This window comes from Lonchura striata, chromosome 4, assembly GCF_046129695.1.
Source record: "Lonchura striata isolate bLonStr1 chromosome 4, bLonStr1.mat, whole genome shotgun sequence".
NCBI classification, from domain to species: domain Eukaryota; kingdom Metazoa; phylum Chordata; class Aves; order Passeriformes; family Estrildidae; genus Lonchura; species Lonchura striata.
Window position 1 is genome coordinate 29,761,883 of NC_134606.1, and position 16,913 is coordinate 29,778,795.

General features: G+C 35.4%; 1 protein-coding gene across 13 annotated transcripts in view; it reads left to right on the forward strand.

The window, feature by feature from the left end:
• PCM1 (pericentriolar material 1) overlaps window positions 1–16,913 on the forward strand; it is a 41,538-nt gene that overhangs the window by 16,751 nt on the left and 7,874 nt on the right. For 6 of the 13 annotated variants that reach the window (XM_021537335.3, XM_021537157.2, XM_077782853.1 and 3 more), the window contains 18 exons: window positions 484–635; window positions 717–846; window positions 1,531–1,665; window positions 2,112–2,305; window positions 3,452–3,649; window positions 4,527–4,749; window positions 4,868–5,013; window positions 5,925–6,112; window positions 7,287–7,470; window positions 8,113–8,471; window positions 8,981–9,139; window positions 11,158–11,330; window positions 11,411–11,539; window positions 12,116–12,236; window positions 12,557–12,694; window positions 12,937–13,070; window positions 14,128–14,262; window positions 14,782–14,979. In XM_021537335.3, the coding sequence (XP_021393010.2) occupies window positions 484–635; window positions 717–846; window positions 1,531–1,665; window positions 2,112–2,305; window positions 3,452–3,649; window positions 4,527–4,749; window positions 4,868–5,013; window positions 5,925–6,112; window positions 7,287–7,470; window positions 8,113–8,471; window positions 8,981–9,139; window positions 11,158–11,330; window positions 11,411–11,539; window positions 12,116–12,236; window positions 12,557–12,694; window positions 12,937–13,070; window positions 14,128–14,262; window positions 14,782–14,979 (3,096 nt within the window). Of the gene's footprint in view, window positions 1–483; window positions 636–716; window positions 847–1,530; window positions 1,666–2,111; window positions 2,306–3,451; window positions 3,650–4,526; window positions 4,750–4,867; window positions 5,014–5,924; window positions 6,113–7,286; window positions 7,471–8,112; window positions 8,472–8,980; window positions 9,140–9,916; window positions 9,974–11,157; window positions 11,331–11,410; window positions 11,540–12,115; window positions 12,237–12,556; window positions 12,695–12,936; window positions 13,071–14,127; window positions 14,263–14,781; window positions 14,980–16,913 lie in introns of all 13 variants that reach the window. The other 7 variants (XM_077782852.1, XM_077782855.1, XM_077782856.1 and 4 more) reach the window with 5 other exon arrangements.

Genomic DNA, 16,913 nt, shown 5'->3' on the forward strand with positions numbered 1-16,913 from the left:
ATAGCAGAATAGAAAACCAGTTGGACTTTCTCAAAAATATTTCAGATTAAGTTTTCAAGGGCAGTTTTGTTATTGTTAATATTTAAGTTCACTGATTGTGGTAAATAAGCAGTCTTGTTCACCTCAGTGTCCTCCTGTTCCTCCTTGTTCTTTCTTCATATGCTTGTATCTTTCCATCCACTGAGTCACGGGCAAGTGGTTTATACTTCTAAAATGAGACAAATATTTGTATTTAGAGTGAAAGTTTCAGTAGTTGAGGTTGAACTAAATAATTTTAAAGTCTCTAATTAACTCGGTTTATCTTAAAGTCATGATGCCATGGTGACAGTGGCTTCTCAGTTTTTGATTTGTACTAAAGATAAAGCTATTCATACTGATTAGTTTTGAAAAAAATCAAACTAGACAAACCTGACAAACTAGCTATGTTAATTTTTTTTGTATCAACTTGGAAATAGTCTAATTGCCTTTCTGACATCCTTTCAGGATGATGATCCAGAACCTCAAGGAGCAATTGCAAATACGTCTAATATTGGTGACTTGTTGGGTGAGGTGGAAGAGACAAAGCAACAACCAAACAATGTCCGAGCAAGTTCCAACAAGTTAAAAAAAGATGTGCGACTGAATGAAAAAGCAAGGTAAGACTTTGTCAGAGGATGGTAGAGCTGTGCCTTAGGCAACATCTTGCCAAGTAACATGTGGATAACTTATTTACACAGAGAGAAGTTCTATGAAGCTAAACTTCAGCAGCAGCAACGGGAGCTTAAGCAGTTACAAGAAGAAAGAAGAAAACTGTTTGAAATCCAGGAAAAAATTCAAGTGCTACAGAAAGCTTGTCCTGACCTTCAAGTAGGTAGAATGTATTTCTTTGCTGTCTTAAGGTGTTGAGCAAAGACACATAAAATATCTTGCTCACCATTTTTTCCTTATGAAAATTGGAAAAAGTTTAAAATTGGTAATACTTGTATAGTGTAAGCAGGTGGATTTTTAAACCTTGTGTTTTGCTTATGTCATTCACTTTTCAATGGTTCTTGTTCAGTGGTTAATTTCACAGTGGTTTGTCTTCAAAAGCCTTGACAGAGTCTTCAAAGATACAGAACCTTCTGTCTTACTTTTAGCCTGAAATTTGTCTGTCCATACTGGTCAGTCACTGCTTTTTTACTTCTCTTAGTAGTAATTTGCTGGTATTTTGAAATGATGATGTGTCTGGTAAGCGTGATCAACGCTTCATTGCATTTTAACTTAACTCTACAGGGCTTTCCTGTTTTCACGATCTTTGAAGATAACTTCTTTCTGTGAAGTGAGCAGTAAATTATCAATACTGTGCATCTAGAGCATTATATAATAATACATAAATTGTTTTGTTGATTCCTAGATAAGTTTTGAAATAAATATTTAACCTTGATTCAAAAATCCTTTTCCCAGGATACTGACTTTCTAGCCTCATAAAACCTTAACTGTGCTGGGTTTTAACTGCAGGTAAGTTTTAGAAAGCTGTTATATTGTGCCTTGCCATTTTGCTTTCTCTTTCAGTTGTCAGCTGGCCTGGGTAACTGCCCTGCAAATAGACAGACTTCACAAGCAACATCAACTCCAGCCATGAATGAGTGTAACACAGCTGGCAAGCCTTTATTTGCGTGTGATGAATCTGTACCAGTAGGCAGTGAGGTATTTCATACTTGATATGCAGTGACTTAAAAAGGGTTTAGTAAGATGTTACAGGTTGCTTGGACACATTTTAAGTAGCTGGCCTGGGGAACAGAGTAGTAGCTATTTTAACAAAAGCATGTATAACTTCTTTATTTTGTTTCTGGAAAGAAGGAAATACTGACTTGAACTGGCAAGATATTCTCCCCCAAATACAGCAGTTGTTACTAAATATTAATGTAAAAGTTTAATTAATTTAGAAGTTTTACCGTGAACACTGAATATCATATACTGTAGGCAGGTCATCCTTTGAGAAAACGATGAAAGTTTTTGTTGAAGCCTGATTTATCTTTGCATCTTTCTTCATCTTTTCCCCTGAAATTGTCTTAAATATTGATCTGGATATTACTTACTCTTTCCTGAAATTACGGTAGCATTATATTCTAATTCTTCCATTTTACCGCAAGCAGTTGTGGTCTGAGATGAGAAGACACGAGATTTTAAGAGAAGAACTGCGACAGAGAAGAAAGCAACTTGAAGCTTTAATGGCTGAAGATCAGAGAAGGAGAGAGCTCGCAGAAACAATATCTACTGTTGCTGCATCTGTTAAAAGTGAGGGGTCAGAAGCTCGGTGTACTCCACAGCAGAGCAGGACTGAAAAGTAAGAGCACAAGTTATTCTGTATTCATCAATGGATGCTTCCATTGTTTATTAGGATGTCACTGTTGGGGGCAGTTTCCTGTGTTCATCTGACCACTGAATATGATGATTTAACAGAGCAGGAAATTAATTTCTTGACTTGTGAAGTGACTTTACTCAGCAACTTGCCAGATTTATAGGTTTTCCCAGCATATTTAGTCTCTTCTGTTCTACTAGTGGGGAAAAGAATCACCAAAGAAGAAGAAAATGCATGGAAAATGCCAAATAATTAGAGTATTTTTTTTTCATCTTTACCCATTTTATAGCATAGTAAAGTAATACATGTCCAATACAGGCATTAATTTCATTTATCTGTCCCAGTATTAGAAGCAGAATGCAAGTTGGCATTGGTGAGAATCATAGAATCAACTGGGTTGGAAAAGACCTTGAAGGTTGAGTCCAACCTATGACCTGACACTACCTTGCCAATGAGACCATGGCACTGAGTGCCACATCCAGTCTTTTCCTTAAATGCCTCCAGGGACAATGACTCAACCACTGCTCTAGACAGTCCATTCCAATGCCCAGTCAATCACTAATGTCCAGTTTCCTTCCCTGACTCAGCTTAAGATTGTCCTCATGTCCTGTCACTGGTTGCTTTGGAGATGAGGCTGACCCCTCACCTGGCTACACCCTCCTATCAAGCAGTTGTAGATAGGTCTCACCTAAAACTCCTCCAGGCTAAATAACCCCAGCTACCTCAGCTACTTCTCATAGGACTTGTGATCCAGACTCTTCACCAGCCTTGTTGCCCTTCTCTGGATAGGCTCCAGCATCTCAATGTCCTTCCTAAATTGAGGGGCCCAGAGCTGGACACAGCACTCAAGGTGCAGATTAACCTGTGCCAAGTACAGGGGAAGAATGATTTCCCTGATCTTGCTAGCCACACTATTCCTCATGTAGGCAAGGTTGCTAATGGCCTTCTTGGCCATATGGGCACACTACTGCTGCTATTCAGAATGTTTTAATTCTTTTTGGTGCAGCTTGATTAATTGCAGATAGACTTGCAATTGTCAACAGATTGTTTTAATAATTTGTCATAAAATTGAAAAACAAATACTCTTTTTCCAAACACCACTTTTCTCTCTGACCCTGCAATGTTCACTAGGACAATGGCTACCTGGGGAGGTTCTACCCAGTGTGCCCTAGAGGAAGAAAACGGAGATGAAGACGGTTATCTCTCTGATGGAGTTGGTCAGGCAGAAGAAGAGGAAGAAGATGCATCAAGTTTGAATGACAGTTTCTCTGTTTATCCCAATAACAACATACCGGAAAATGCATATTTTGTTAAAGGAAACAAAGATAGGTAAGTAGCATTATTTGTTGATCTGATGCTTGTCTGAGTGTATTTGGAAGAGGGTGGAAGAAGCATTGCATTAACTACAAGGCATCCTCACAGCAAAGGAAAATATCTTTCTGCTTGTTAGGGGGCTATGTGTTGTGGCAGTTTCTTGTCTAAGTCTTTGTAGCTGCAATGCATATAACAGACTTGGTGATTTCTTTTGTTTTCAGTCTTTGAGCTCTCCAGGTGTATGGCAGTGGCTCCTGATGTTCCTATTTATTTTTAACCAGTTGAAAAGATAATCAGTCTATGTGAAATTTTTGCTGTGATCAGTCTCTTCAAAAACAGTAGTTCAGAGCATTAAACTAACTGAATTTTTTCCTTCTAAATTGCTGGTTTCTGTAATTGTGAAAACTATTTTGTAATTATAGTGAATAATTTTAACTCTTGTTTACCTGATTGACTTCCTTCACAACATTTGTGTGATTAGATGAAAATGCCATGGTAAAAATAATGTATGTATCTGCAGTTCTTTCTTCTGGCTTGGATACCAAAATGATTTTAGTAGACAATGGGCTAATCAGGGGCTGGACCTGTCAGTATATTATGTTGGTGGCTTCTATTTTCATTGAGTATATGTTAGCAGTAATGGAAAATACTAAAAACAAGACCCAGACACATCCTTAGCCATTCTTTTTTTGACAGTCATAGCCAGGTGGGGGGCTCCTATTTTCCATTTGTTTAGGATTATTTTAGATAGACAAAATGGCATGTATGATTAGCTGGCCTCTGCCATGTGGCTTTTTGATGTACAACTTAAATATAATTTGAATAATGGAGGTATCATTAGTTGTGTGAATTATCTGATTTTGTCCTTATTCCTCACATTTTCCCAACTCAGGTGGAAAAATTGCCATCCCCTTTCAGCAGATGGAAATTATCGTCCAGTGTCTAAGACCAGGCAACAGCAAAACATAAGTATGCGGCGTCAGGAGAATTTTCGGTGGATGTCTGAGCTTTCCTATGTGGAAGAAAAGGAAAGATGGCAAGAGCAGATCAATCAGTTGAAGAAACAGCATGAATTTAGTGTCAGCATTTGTCAAACTTTGATGCAGGATCAGCAGGTAGATATGAAGAACGATTATTTTGCTGTTCTTATTCTTTTATTCTCTTTCTAACTCTTTCTAGCAGTAGATTCTGTTTTTTGTGATTTGGTCACTGTTACATATTTTCTTTCCACAGACTCTCTCTTGCCTTCTACAGACCTTGCTCACAGGCCCCTACAGCATGATGCCAAATAATGTTGCATCTTCACAAATAAATCTTATTATGCATCAATTAAACCAGTGTTACACTCAACTGAATTGGCAGCAGAATAATGTCCAAAGGTTTGTTCACTGTATTAGTGTTTAACTGTGGAATTTGAAATGCTTCAGTAACAGGAACATGGTTATGTGAATAAAAGATTACAGATAATGGTTAAATGTGAGACTCTTGAACTTCTCAATTGATTATGAGCTTTTGAAATTATGTGTAGCATTTCTGGTTGTCTTTTTTCCCCCCACCACCTCTTTAACACCTTTAAATTACTTTCCTAGTAATCTTCATTGAAGAGAGCCAAAAGTTGGCAAAAATATGTTGCAGTAGTTATTTTCTAATATCCTTTTGTGTCTGTAGTCTTCACTAGACTATCTGACAAGATTCTTGATTCTTATGGTAATATACAGCAAAAAGGCTTTTTGTTCTTCCTTAGTGTTTTCAGCTACGATTTCTGCTTCTTACTTTCCATGTGGATGATGGAATGCAAGATTCCATGATCCAAATTATCTTTTTTTGAAAAAAGATGGAAGAGTCATTTTAATTCATTGCATGAAAATTGAAGCTCTTCATCTCTGTTTTGTATTTAGTAAGTGCTACATAGGTGCTGTCCTCTTACACAGTTTTTAAAATTAATTTTAACCTCAGTTCTGGAAATACTTTGTATATTTGATTGTTTCTATTGACATTTTCAGTTTGCTTATTTCTTTAGTATGTAGTCAGGTTTTTTTGTTCTTGCAAGGATGTTTAAACGGTGTATGCATGACCAGTAGTACAAAGCAGTTGATTTTAAACCAACTCAGGATTAAATATGAGTAATTTTTGTCTTGAGGTTTTTTAATAAGCTAAATAGAGCACTTCTTTACATATGTTACAAGGTGTAGGTGAAATAATATGAAGCTCAAATTACTTCAGTTTAAATTTACAGTTTTCTCATAATATTCTTTTTTTTCTTGAAGTTGTGTTTTTTTTTATTTTCAAGGTTGAAACAAATGTTAAGTGATCTTATGCAGCAGCAAGAACAGTGTCAAGAGAAACCATCAAGAAAGGAGAGAGGTAGTAGTGCACCTCCACCTCCATCTCCTGTTTTCTGTCCATTCAACTACCCTCCACAACCTGTGAACCTCTTTAGTGTTCCAGGTTTTACTAATTTTTCTACATTTGCTCCAGGTGAGTATTACTACAGCTGTGAGTATTACTACAGCTGTAACACGAATTTCAAAAATTTACATTTTCTCATTTAATTGAAATTGTAATGTGAACTTAATGAAACTCAGTCACTTTTCCTGTATATTGAAATGGTCTTAAGCAGAAGTTTACTATTTATTGCTGAATAATTTTATATTTTTACTTCAGTATGAAAGCAAGACTCTCTCAGTATGAAGTTAGTTATACTTGAAAGTACTCACTCCATGTAAGGTTTCAAATGTTCTTCATCCAACATACAAAAAGCAGTGTCTGAAGCTTTTACATACCTTCAGCAATTCATAATTGAAATCATGTTCTAAGTGAACCATGTAATTGGAAGGTGGCACTTGGTAATTATTTCTGTTTTTCTTAGAACTTCAAACACTCATGTTTGTTATAAATGCCTGTAATGGAGCGTGTTAGCTAATTTTTGTTCTCATCAGAGTTATACAGTAACTATTGACTTGGATACAGTATTCCCTATCCCTTTCGCTAATCTACTTTGCTGTTGGATTTGGAGGAAAAGAGCGTAGGTATTTTACTGTATAATTCAAAGTAAACAAAACTGTCTTAATATATTTCAGTGTTATTAGGAAACCAGGAAATAGGCATAGATCTAGATTAGAACTTTCAAATTACAAAGTCTATTTTCTGTTTGAGTTAATTTTTTAAATTACATGGAACCCACCCAAAAGAACAGTTATATTCAGTTTGCCACTTCCATAAAGATTCTGATGTTAAAATTGAAGTAGTATTAATCTATGACTTCTTTGGCTCCTGAACCATTGGAATTTCTCTTGTCAATTTGATGGTGGTTGAAGTATTGATAAGGTCTTCAGGCAGACAGAATTCTGCCTCTTTTTTTTGGAATTGTTGTTACTTTTACTTTCACTTTTAGGAGCTCTTCAGTAGAGTTTGTTTTTTGAAGGACCATCATCTCCACTGATGGGATTGTAGTATCCAGTTGTGTTCAAAACCTGCACTAAAGATAAATTCTGATTGTTTACAGTGCTTACAGGATGAAAACTGTTCTTGCTTACTTCTCCACTGTATTTTTGCTTCATAATTTCATGCTACCACACAGTATGTCTCAAATTTGAATTTTGCTACACAAATAAATGAAGGTAGTATCTTCTGACTGTTGCTTACTTTGTAGGTATTAACTGTAATCCAGTGTTCCCATGTGGTTTTGGAGATTTTGCACATAGTGTTTCTCCACGCAGCAGTGAGCACCAGGAGCAACAACATCCTCTAGATCCTAATACTTCTGGGAAAACTGAGTACATGGCGTTCCCCAAACCCTTTGAAAGCAGTTCCTCTAATGGAGGAGAAAAACAAAGGTATTGAATGTCAAAGTGCAGCTCTCCTTTAATAATTTCCCTTTTCTGGGGCTTGTGAGAATTCATCATTCATTAAGGGAATTTATTGTAATTGTATGACAATTATGAGCTTTACTTTTGTAACTTCTAGTTTAATTTTTTTCAGCAGTGTTCTGCTTTTCTATGCATTAATGTATCATTTAATGGAAGTTTTAAAATCAAATGCAATCTTGGAGTGGTTTTCTAACACTTTAAGTGGAGTAAGATTTTGTTTCTGTGGGATTGTTTTGAAACTGAGTTGTTTAAATAACTAGAGAATGTAATTTCAGTGAATGCTTATTTTTTTGTGCTCCTGTAGATTGTACTGAATGTTGCTTTAAGAAATGTTTTGACCTGTGGTGCTATTTGAGCACAGCAGTAGCTGTGTGAAATATATTCATGTTGAAATCAGCAATAGATGGGAAGTTCGGTTTTCCATTTGGAAGTGTTATCTGGAATTATTTATTTTTCAATATTCATTTAATGTCTGAGTATTCATTTAATGTCTGAGTAACAAGATAATTATGGATAAACTGTTTGCCTGGTAATGCGAGATGTTTCTATCTGAGAGATTAGGTTATTGGTATATTGAGATTGGTCTGTGGGTCTTTTTTTTTCTGACAGAAGGAATCATAGACAGCCTGAAGATGAAATGGAGAAAAGATCAGCTTGGCTTGATGATAGCCAAGAAATGAAGAAAGATGATCAGTCTCAGCTGAATGCAGGTTTTGCAGTTTCAGTGCAAAACATTGCTTCAGGTCATAAAAATCAGTGTGATATGAACCAGAGAAGAGAGTTTGATGAAGAGTCTTTGGAGAGTTTCAGTAGCATGCCTGATCCAATAGACCCAACTACTGTGACAAAGACATTTAGATCTAGAAAAGCATCAGCGCAAGCAAGCCTGGCATCAAAAGATAAAACGCCCAAATCCAAGAATAAGAGGAAGAGCTCTTTTCAGCTAAAAGGCAGAATTAAAAATACTGGTAGGTTGTAATCTTGGATACTTGGATAATCTTGGATTATAATCATTACATTCCAGATAATTTACTCTCAATAAATGGTACCTATAATAATGAAAATAAGTTATTCAAATGACTTAATTTTATATAATACAACTGCATAAGGTTTTTTAGGATTTTAGTAAATAGAAAATAAATAACCAATTGAGAGTATCATGGAAGCAGATACGTGCATATTTAAAATAACAAGGAGAATCTTCATTGTCTGAATATTCAAACTGGATTATTTGCTGAAAAATGTGCTTCATTAAAATTCTGAAGAAAGGGACAGTACTAGTTAGTATAGTAGTACTGTTGGGGTTGCTGAGGATTTAGTATTACTGTATGGCTTCCCTGTACAGAGGAAGATTGTAGTATAGGAAACATCATTAGTATTTTGCATCTTTAACAGTGTCCTTGAACAAATTTCCTAAAGTAATAAAACATTTTGTAAGCTGTTTCTTTATTTCTTTCGTTTCATTTCCTCCCATTAGGTTATGAAAGTGCAAGTGCTTCTAGTGTGTGTGAACCCTGCAAGAACACTAAAAGCAGACACTCTGATGACGTCGTTCATGCAAAGGTGTTCAGCAAAAGGAATCAGGAACAATTGGAAAAAATAATTAAATACAGTAGGTCTACAGAAATGTCTTCAGGTACTTGTTTCTAAGTGTCTAATTATTTTGTCAGCTTTTATGAGTAAGGGACCTTAGTTCCTAGTGTTATTTAAATGCAATGTGTTTTGACAGGAAGACAGGACTGTATATTTAGCATGTGGATTTTGCATTTTAATTTCTAAGAATGCTGTAAATTTGTAAAAAGTTGGTTATTAATTGCTTTTGGGTGTTTTCTGTATATTAAATACTTGATTAATGCAATTTAGAAACCTGTTACTGTACAACAAGCAAAAATGTAGCCAGTCTCACCCATTTGTTGGTGATTTTATGGAAAGTAACTGCAAAACTGATGAAACTTTGTTTACTGTTTAAACTACATCCCGTACTGCATATGTCTTCTTCCTGTTCGTGCTTAAATGAGCTCCATCAAATATCATTCAGATTCAGTCTTTTAACATGACATAAACCCTTACATTTTTGCCATCTGCACTGCTTTTCTTGTATCTAGTTCATAAAAATTCTCTCTCCTGTGCCTATTTTGGTTCTGCCAATATTTCTGTTTTGTTTAAGAGATGCAGAAATTTTAGTTGTTGTAGCACAGTATAAAGCTTTGCCAGCGTAGCTGTGTCCACACTAAGAGCTGCTTATTAGTGTACATAATAAATTTCCCTGGTCAAGTTCTCACTCTCACAATAAGCAGCTCTGATGTGGTTTGGATAACTAAGCAGTCTTCCTCCTGCTGTTTTGTATAGACCCTGTCTTTATTTCTGGTGCGCATTTTTGTGTTTATCACTGTCTATCCCCACTTTCCTACAGCGCATGCTAGGAGAATTCTGCAGCAGTCTAACAGAAATGCATGCATTGAAGCGCCAGGTAATGCATTCACTGCTTAGCTTCAACAATATGCTATTACTTTTGTTTTTTTTTTTTTTCTTTTCTTACCTTTGGCCCTATAACTCACTGTTTAGCAGATGTTCAAGATCAGTGCTATTGCAGCACCTGCTCTATAACCAAGGCAAGAGAAGTAACCTTGCATGAAAGTGCAGCGTTACAAACTGCTCTGAATTACAGTTGTGGAGAACGTGGTTACTATGTTCTCGATTAGTAACAATTAGAAATAGAAAATATGGAGGTGAATACTACATTAAAAAATTCATTTGAGTAGGCATTTTTAGTGTGTTTAAATGCTGCTATTACGTATTAGTAATGGGAGAGGGAAACAATTTGTGATAACTTTTCAAAGGTTGAAAAAGCCTGCTTGTGCTTAAAAACTTGGTAAACTACTTGCAGATAATCAAATTGCACAGTAATGTTTGCTGTATTGCTAATAACTTCATTAACTTGAATACTAACAATTACACATCTGTTAAACTGAGTTTTCCAGATTTAACTGTGTTTCCATTCAGCACTTCCCAAATATTGTATGTAATAATTTGATTGTTGTGATGCAAGGATAATCCTTTATTTTCAAATGAATGGGAGATTTATTAGGTAACACATTGTCTTATATGTAATAGGGTTTAAGGGTAGGAGGTGTTTCATGAACTTGGGAGTGATACTACACATGTATAAGAATGTAGCATTTATGTTGGGAAAGAATGGCTTTCTTGAGTTCAGCCTAAAGCTTTCTTAATGCTACTTGTGTTGCAGAAGTGCGGACTGCTTGTATTATATAAACCTGCGACTTCACTATCTTTCTTGAAATGTCTTAAAACTCAATTTCCAGTGTTTAATACCTCTTCTGAAAGCATCATTGTGCTGTGTGCAATATTCTCTTTTATAAACAATGCTTTCAAAAGGTATTGTTCAGAAGTATAAAGAAAATTATTTTTACAATTGCTGTATATTGTACTTTATATATTGGAGACTGCATAAGGTATAATTTAAGAATGTTTGCCCTTCAGGAAATTAATAAGCTTTATGAAATATAGGGACTCTGCAATAATTGAGACAATAATTGAGATGTATAATTTGTATACACATAGCTTGCATGCCTGATAGCCTGTTAAATGGATGCCCATCAAGGACTTAACAAGTTCCTTTATTTTTTCCTACAGAAACTGGTAGTGATCTTTCTATGTTTGAAGCTTTGCGAGACACAATTTATTCTGAAGTGGCAACTCTTATTTCTCAAAATGAGTCTCGTCCCCACTTTCTTATTGAACTTTTCCACGAGCTTCAACTGCTTAATACAGATTATCTGAGGCAAAGGGCTCTATATGCTTTACAGGTATGCACAGAATTTTTGATTTTGTTTATGAATCAAGCAAACCTTAGATCTCTTTTTTACAGCATAGATTATCTTTCCAGGATATAGTGACCAGACATTTATGTGAAAAAAATGAAAAAGGAAAGTGTGCAAAATCACTGAATTCTGCAACATGGGCGGCATCAAATTCTGAACTCACTCCTAGTGAAAGCCTTGCCTCTACAGATGATGTAAGTTTTCAAATTCAGAAGGTACTGACAGCTTTTCCTGTATTTCAGTTTGCACACATGTATGCTTGTTTACTGAAATATACTAGGGATTGAATTTGTTTAAAATTAGTATCAACTTACACAGACTTTTTTAAACAACTAGTGGTAAGAGAATCAATGCAAAAGTGATAAAATACTATAGGATTCTCAGTACTGTAAATGAGTGTTTCAGGGGTGAATGAAACATGGAGAGGGATGTGAATCGGAAACTGATACATTCAGAAAGACCCAAAATGCTCTTCTGAGTAAGGTCAGGGCAAGTACTGATCATATTCTCCAAAAAATTTTTCTTTCTTGTATTTAAGAAGTCACACCTCTGTACAGTTTATTACATGTTTTGTACTTGAAGTAGTTGAAGTAAGCATGGTAGATTAACCTGATGGATTTATAATCTGAAAGTAGGGTTGTTCCCCAGTCAGGAAGTCTGATGACAAACCCTGATACCAGAAGTCACTGAAAAGAATTCTGAGCTTGTTCATATATCTTTGAGAGTATAGTGTGCTTCTTCTTTGTATTCACTTGTCTGGTATTTTTAAGGAAACTTTTGGCAAGAACTTTTCTACAGAAGCATGTAAAAATTGTGAACAACCTGATGCAGACAATGGCAGTACTATGTCGACTTCTTCAAATTTTGAACCCTTTGCCACTGATGACCTTGGTGAGAATGATGCGACTTAGTATTTTTAAGTGTTCCTCCCTCCCTCCCTCTGTAAATGCCTGTAATTGTCTGCACTTTAGTACACTGTTACTTAATTTTTAGTGTGTAATTACATGTTTTGTAAGACAAAACGTAATTAAATCAACTAATTGTGAAACACTGAGTTTATAATTAAGTATATAATAAAATATTGCAACTAGTTATATATAGACTATATATAGATTTCAATACATGGACCCTTAAAGTAATTTTAGTAATTGTTTGTCTATCAATTGAAAAATTTTTATTTAGATTAAGAAGTGTTTTTATTCTAAATATAGGAAACACAGTGATTCACTTAGATAAAGCTTTGTCTTGGATGAGGGAATATGAGCGTATGAAAGTTGAAGCTGAAAGTACCCTTGACTCTGAGGGCTGCACTAGTAATATTCAGGGTGCTTCTACTGCTAAATTAGAAGGTATGCACATATACATATATTTTGCTTAGTTTTAGAGAATAATTATAGTTACTGTAATGCTAAATGACTTTCATCTTCATTTATATTAAAAACTTAGCAAAGTTTGAAAGGATATTTACATGCTTAAGGAAATAAGATTTGTTTTTTAAAATACGTTTTTGAAAGTGGTATTTCTTTAATAGTAATATTTAATGTATTAAATGCACTGCTCTTTTTTTTTTTTTTTTTTTTATTAAAACAAGGTCCAGGTACTGGTGAATGTCAGTCTGGGCCACAGCCAGGTGATGTTTCTTCAGTTCCATGTCCTCGTATAGATACTCAGCAGCTTGACCGGCAGATTAAAGCAATTATGAAAGAGGTCATTCCTTTTCTGAAGGTAAGGGATCTTTATACTATGGTGTGAATTAGAAGAGCAAGAAAAGCACTTGTATAATTGCACAGAAAAACATTATTTAATATCTAAAACTTGCCTCTTAGAAACAGCTGCCAATAAATACTTGTTCAGTTGCAGACTCTGCTGAAGTAAGAATTAGATGTTCCACAGAAAAATTCTGTGTAATTTTTAATAGGAGAAATAAATGGTGAGGTTTCTGGATTTCATAGGGTGTGTGGACTTGACATCAAAAAGAATAGAAGTTGCTTGCTTTGGAGCTGACAAAACTAAATATAGGAATGTTTGAGAATGTACTTCTGAAATATTTAATGTCTTTTAGCAGACAGAACTGAAATCACTAACTAAAACTGTTACATGTACAGTAATAGGGTATTTTTGAAAAATACCTGAGTAGTTGATTTTTAGCTTTACTTTCTCCTGTTTACAAATATCTTTAAAGTTGTTGAGAGCTTTTTAACTTCTGTGTCTACAAAGAAGAAATATTCTTTTAAGGAGAAATAGTCACAGTTCTCCTTTGCAAGGTTCTCTGCAAGGAGGAGAGAAGATTGAATTGCTTAAGGCATCTCCCTGATCCTTTTTATAGTATGCACAGTGTATAAGCTTAGGTTTGTCTAATAAGGTATTTGGTGATACTAAGTTTAAAAACTGTATATTGTTGACATGCCAGAGTCAGAGTGCCTGAAGATTTGGTTTTTATTTGCAATTTTAAGGCTGCATATAACAGTAAATATCTTAATATACACTTTAATACACTTGTGTACACAGCCACAATATATGAAGCTTCTTAGTTTGGCCAAACATTATAAGATGCCAAGTACTCATCTACTGGAAAACTAGATAAATCTTTGTGTGTTGTGACCAAGCAGTCATTCATGAAGTACGGTGTTTGTGGGATTGATTAGGACTTTTTTGTGGTGTGCTGTTCCTTCAGTGGACAGGTGGTTTTTTTTATGAATTAATATCTGTATTTGGATTGATGGCTAGTTTTTTTTTTTTTTTTTCAAGTGGTAACAAAGCTCATTCTGTGATATTTGTGTAGGAACACATGGATGAAGTTTGCTCTTCTCAATTACTGATATCAGTAAGACGTATGGTCTTGACTCTTACACAACAAAATGATGAAAGTAAAGAATTTGTGAAGTTCTTTCATAAGCAGCTTGGCAGTATACTTCAGGTTAGTAGTTTTTTTCATTTCTGTTTTGCAGCACTCAAGTTGGCTAATGAGCCAACTTCTCTGAAATTGTATTTTACACCTTGAATAGCATAGCTGCTGTTCTCCCTCACCTTTGATACAGTGATGAGGTATTACCTTTGTTCCTAAACTAATGATTTACTGCACACAGAACATCTTTTCTGTCACAGCCAGGTAGTGAGAGGTGTATCTCTGGCCTGTGGCTGTGTTCAAGGAGAGCTCTGGTGATGCTTTTCATGGACATCTTGTGTAAATTTCTGAAAATCTGTAGTTTGAACTTTTTCATTCTTTTTTTTTTCTACAAGCATGGAATTTAAATCATGAGCTTATGAAGTTCTGTGTTAATGTGATTAGAGATTCCATGTAAAACAAAACTTTTTTTAAAAAAATACGAGCTAATAAATACATAACTAATTTTGAGTTGTTAGAAATATGAAAAATACTTAGTCTTTAAAGCTTGAAAGCCTATTTCAGAAACTGAAGAATTATTTCTCTTCACAGGATTCACTGGCGAAATTTGCTGGTAGAAAATTAAAAGATTGTGGGGAGGATCTTCTTGTGGAGATCTCTGAAGTGTTATTCAATGAATTAGCCTTTTTTAAACTCATGCAAGATTTAGACAACAACAGTATTTCTGTAAAGCAGAGATGTAAACGAAAAATAGAAACCACTGAAGTAATGCAGTCTTATGCTAAAGAGGTTTGTTTTATTTTATTTTTGGAAAATGCAGTTTTTATGAGATTGCTAAATATGTGTATTTTCTAAACTAGTTTGATTACCTTATTTTATACCTTATATATGTTTGTTTATGTATTTTACTAGTTGCTGTGTAATCACAGTATTGCTTGTGTAGGACCATGAACTGGTTTTTCTCAGTAAGGGCAAGATCTATGTTACAGATAACTAATTGTATAGACTTTGTTCATAATTCAGAAGAAATGTTCTAATGGTTTTATGTGAACATAAGAAGGAATTAACAAGTGTTGAAATAGTTTTAACACCTGAGGCCTTTGGGTAGTTTCACCCCAGGTGGCAGCTGAGCCTCTCACAGCCACTCAGTCCCCTCTGTGGGATGGGCAGACAATCAAAAGGGTTAAACAGAGAACTCTTGTGGGTTGAGATGAAGACACTTGAATTGGTAAAGCAAAAGCCACACATGCAAGCAGAGCAAAACAAGGAATTCACCACTTCCCATACGGAGGCAGGTGTTCAGCCACCTCTAGGAGAGTAGGGCTCTATCACATGTAATGTGATAGATAATGTGACTTGGGAAGTCAAACACCATCACATTGGATCTCTGCCCCTCCCTCACTCTTTGTCCAGCATTATATACTGAGCATGATGCTGTGTGGTGTGGAACATCTCTTGGCTTAATGAGGATCATCTTCCCTGGCTGTGTCTTCTTCCAAGTGCTGTGCACTCTGAGCTCTTGCTTTTGTAGGGGTTGAGGAGCATAGAAGGCCATGATTCTGTGAAATGCTGTTTGGCAGTAATGAAAACATTCTTGTACTGTCAACCCTGTGTTCAACTCAAGTTGAAAACACAGCCTCATACTATCTACTGTGAGGAAGTTTAACTCTGTCCCAGTGTATTGGTTTTGCATGGCCCCACTACACCCAGCCAAATATTTTGACATATTGGAGGTCCCAGTTCATTATCTTTAGTATGCCCACTGGTTTCCTTGCTGTAGCTTTGTTAGGCATCATCTCAAAAAAATTAGAGTAAATCCTCTGAAGTTGTCCTGTAGTTGGTTTGTTGGCATATGCAGAAAAAATCAGTTTCTGGACTTGGTGTGTAAAATATATATAAGGTTTTTAAAATATTTGAGACTGTAGGACATATATTTGCTCTAGAAAGCAAGCTTTGGCTAAGTTTCACACCATTTACATTATTAATTTTAGTATTGCTTTTATTGGGAGCATAGCTGCATTTTTTAAAGTTACATGATCTGTTTACAAAGGAAACAATAAACCAGGTCATATTCATGATTTATGATTTCAGTGTCCTTTCAGCTTTCTTCTAAATACCAATGCAAACCCTTAATTCATTTTTAAATGTAATCAGAAAATATTTTTTGAACCTGTTACAAAGTCCTACAAGTATTTTTAGGTGTACCACTAGCTATACTTCAAGATAATAAATTTTGATATATCAATAGCATGGCTGGTATGAGAGAGACTGTGGAGTGCCTTGTAAAGAGGCCAGAGGGACACTAAATCCAGAAAGATTTAGACATGACTTCCTGTTTTATCTGAAGTTGCCCATTGGCAACTAAGATCAGGTATAAACTCAATCTCATAGCAGGTATAAGCCAACCCTTTATGTAACTTTGTTACATAAAGAGTTGGTTTATACCTGCTATGAGAAAGCATGGAGCCAGCTTAGATTCAGCATTTCTTCTCTCTTGGAAGACAGAATTAGGGTTAAGGTCAATGTTTACCTCAATGTTGTGGTAGAGGTTCAGATTCAACAAAGCCAGAGATGAGCCAAAAGTGGTAGATCCTGGTTGCTTTGTAGAGACCTGCACAATTATCTCTGTATGGTCTTCTCACAGCCCTCATCTCTGCAATCCTGATGCAGACATATTTGATCTTGCTTGATTTTCTGGCTCTCTTGAGTCCAGTAAAGTAACT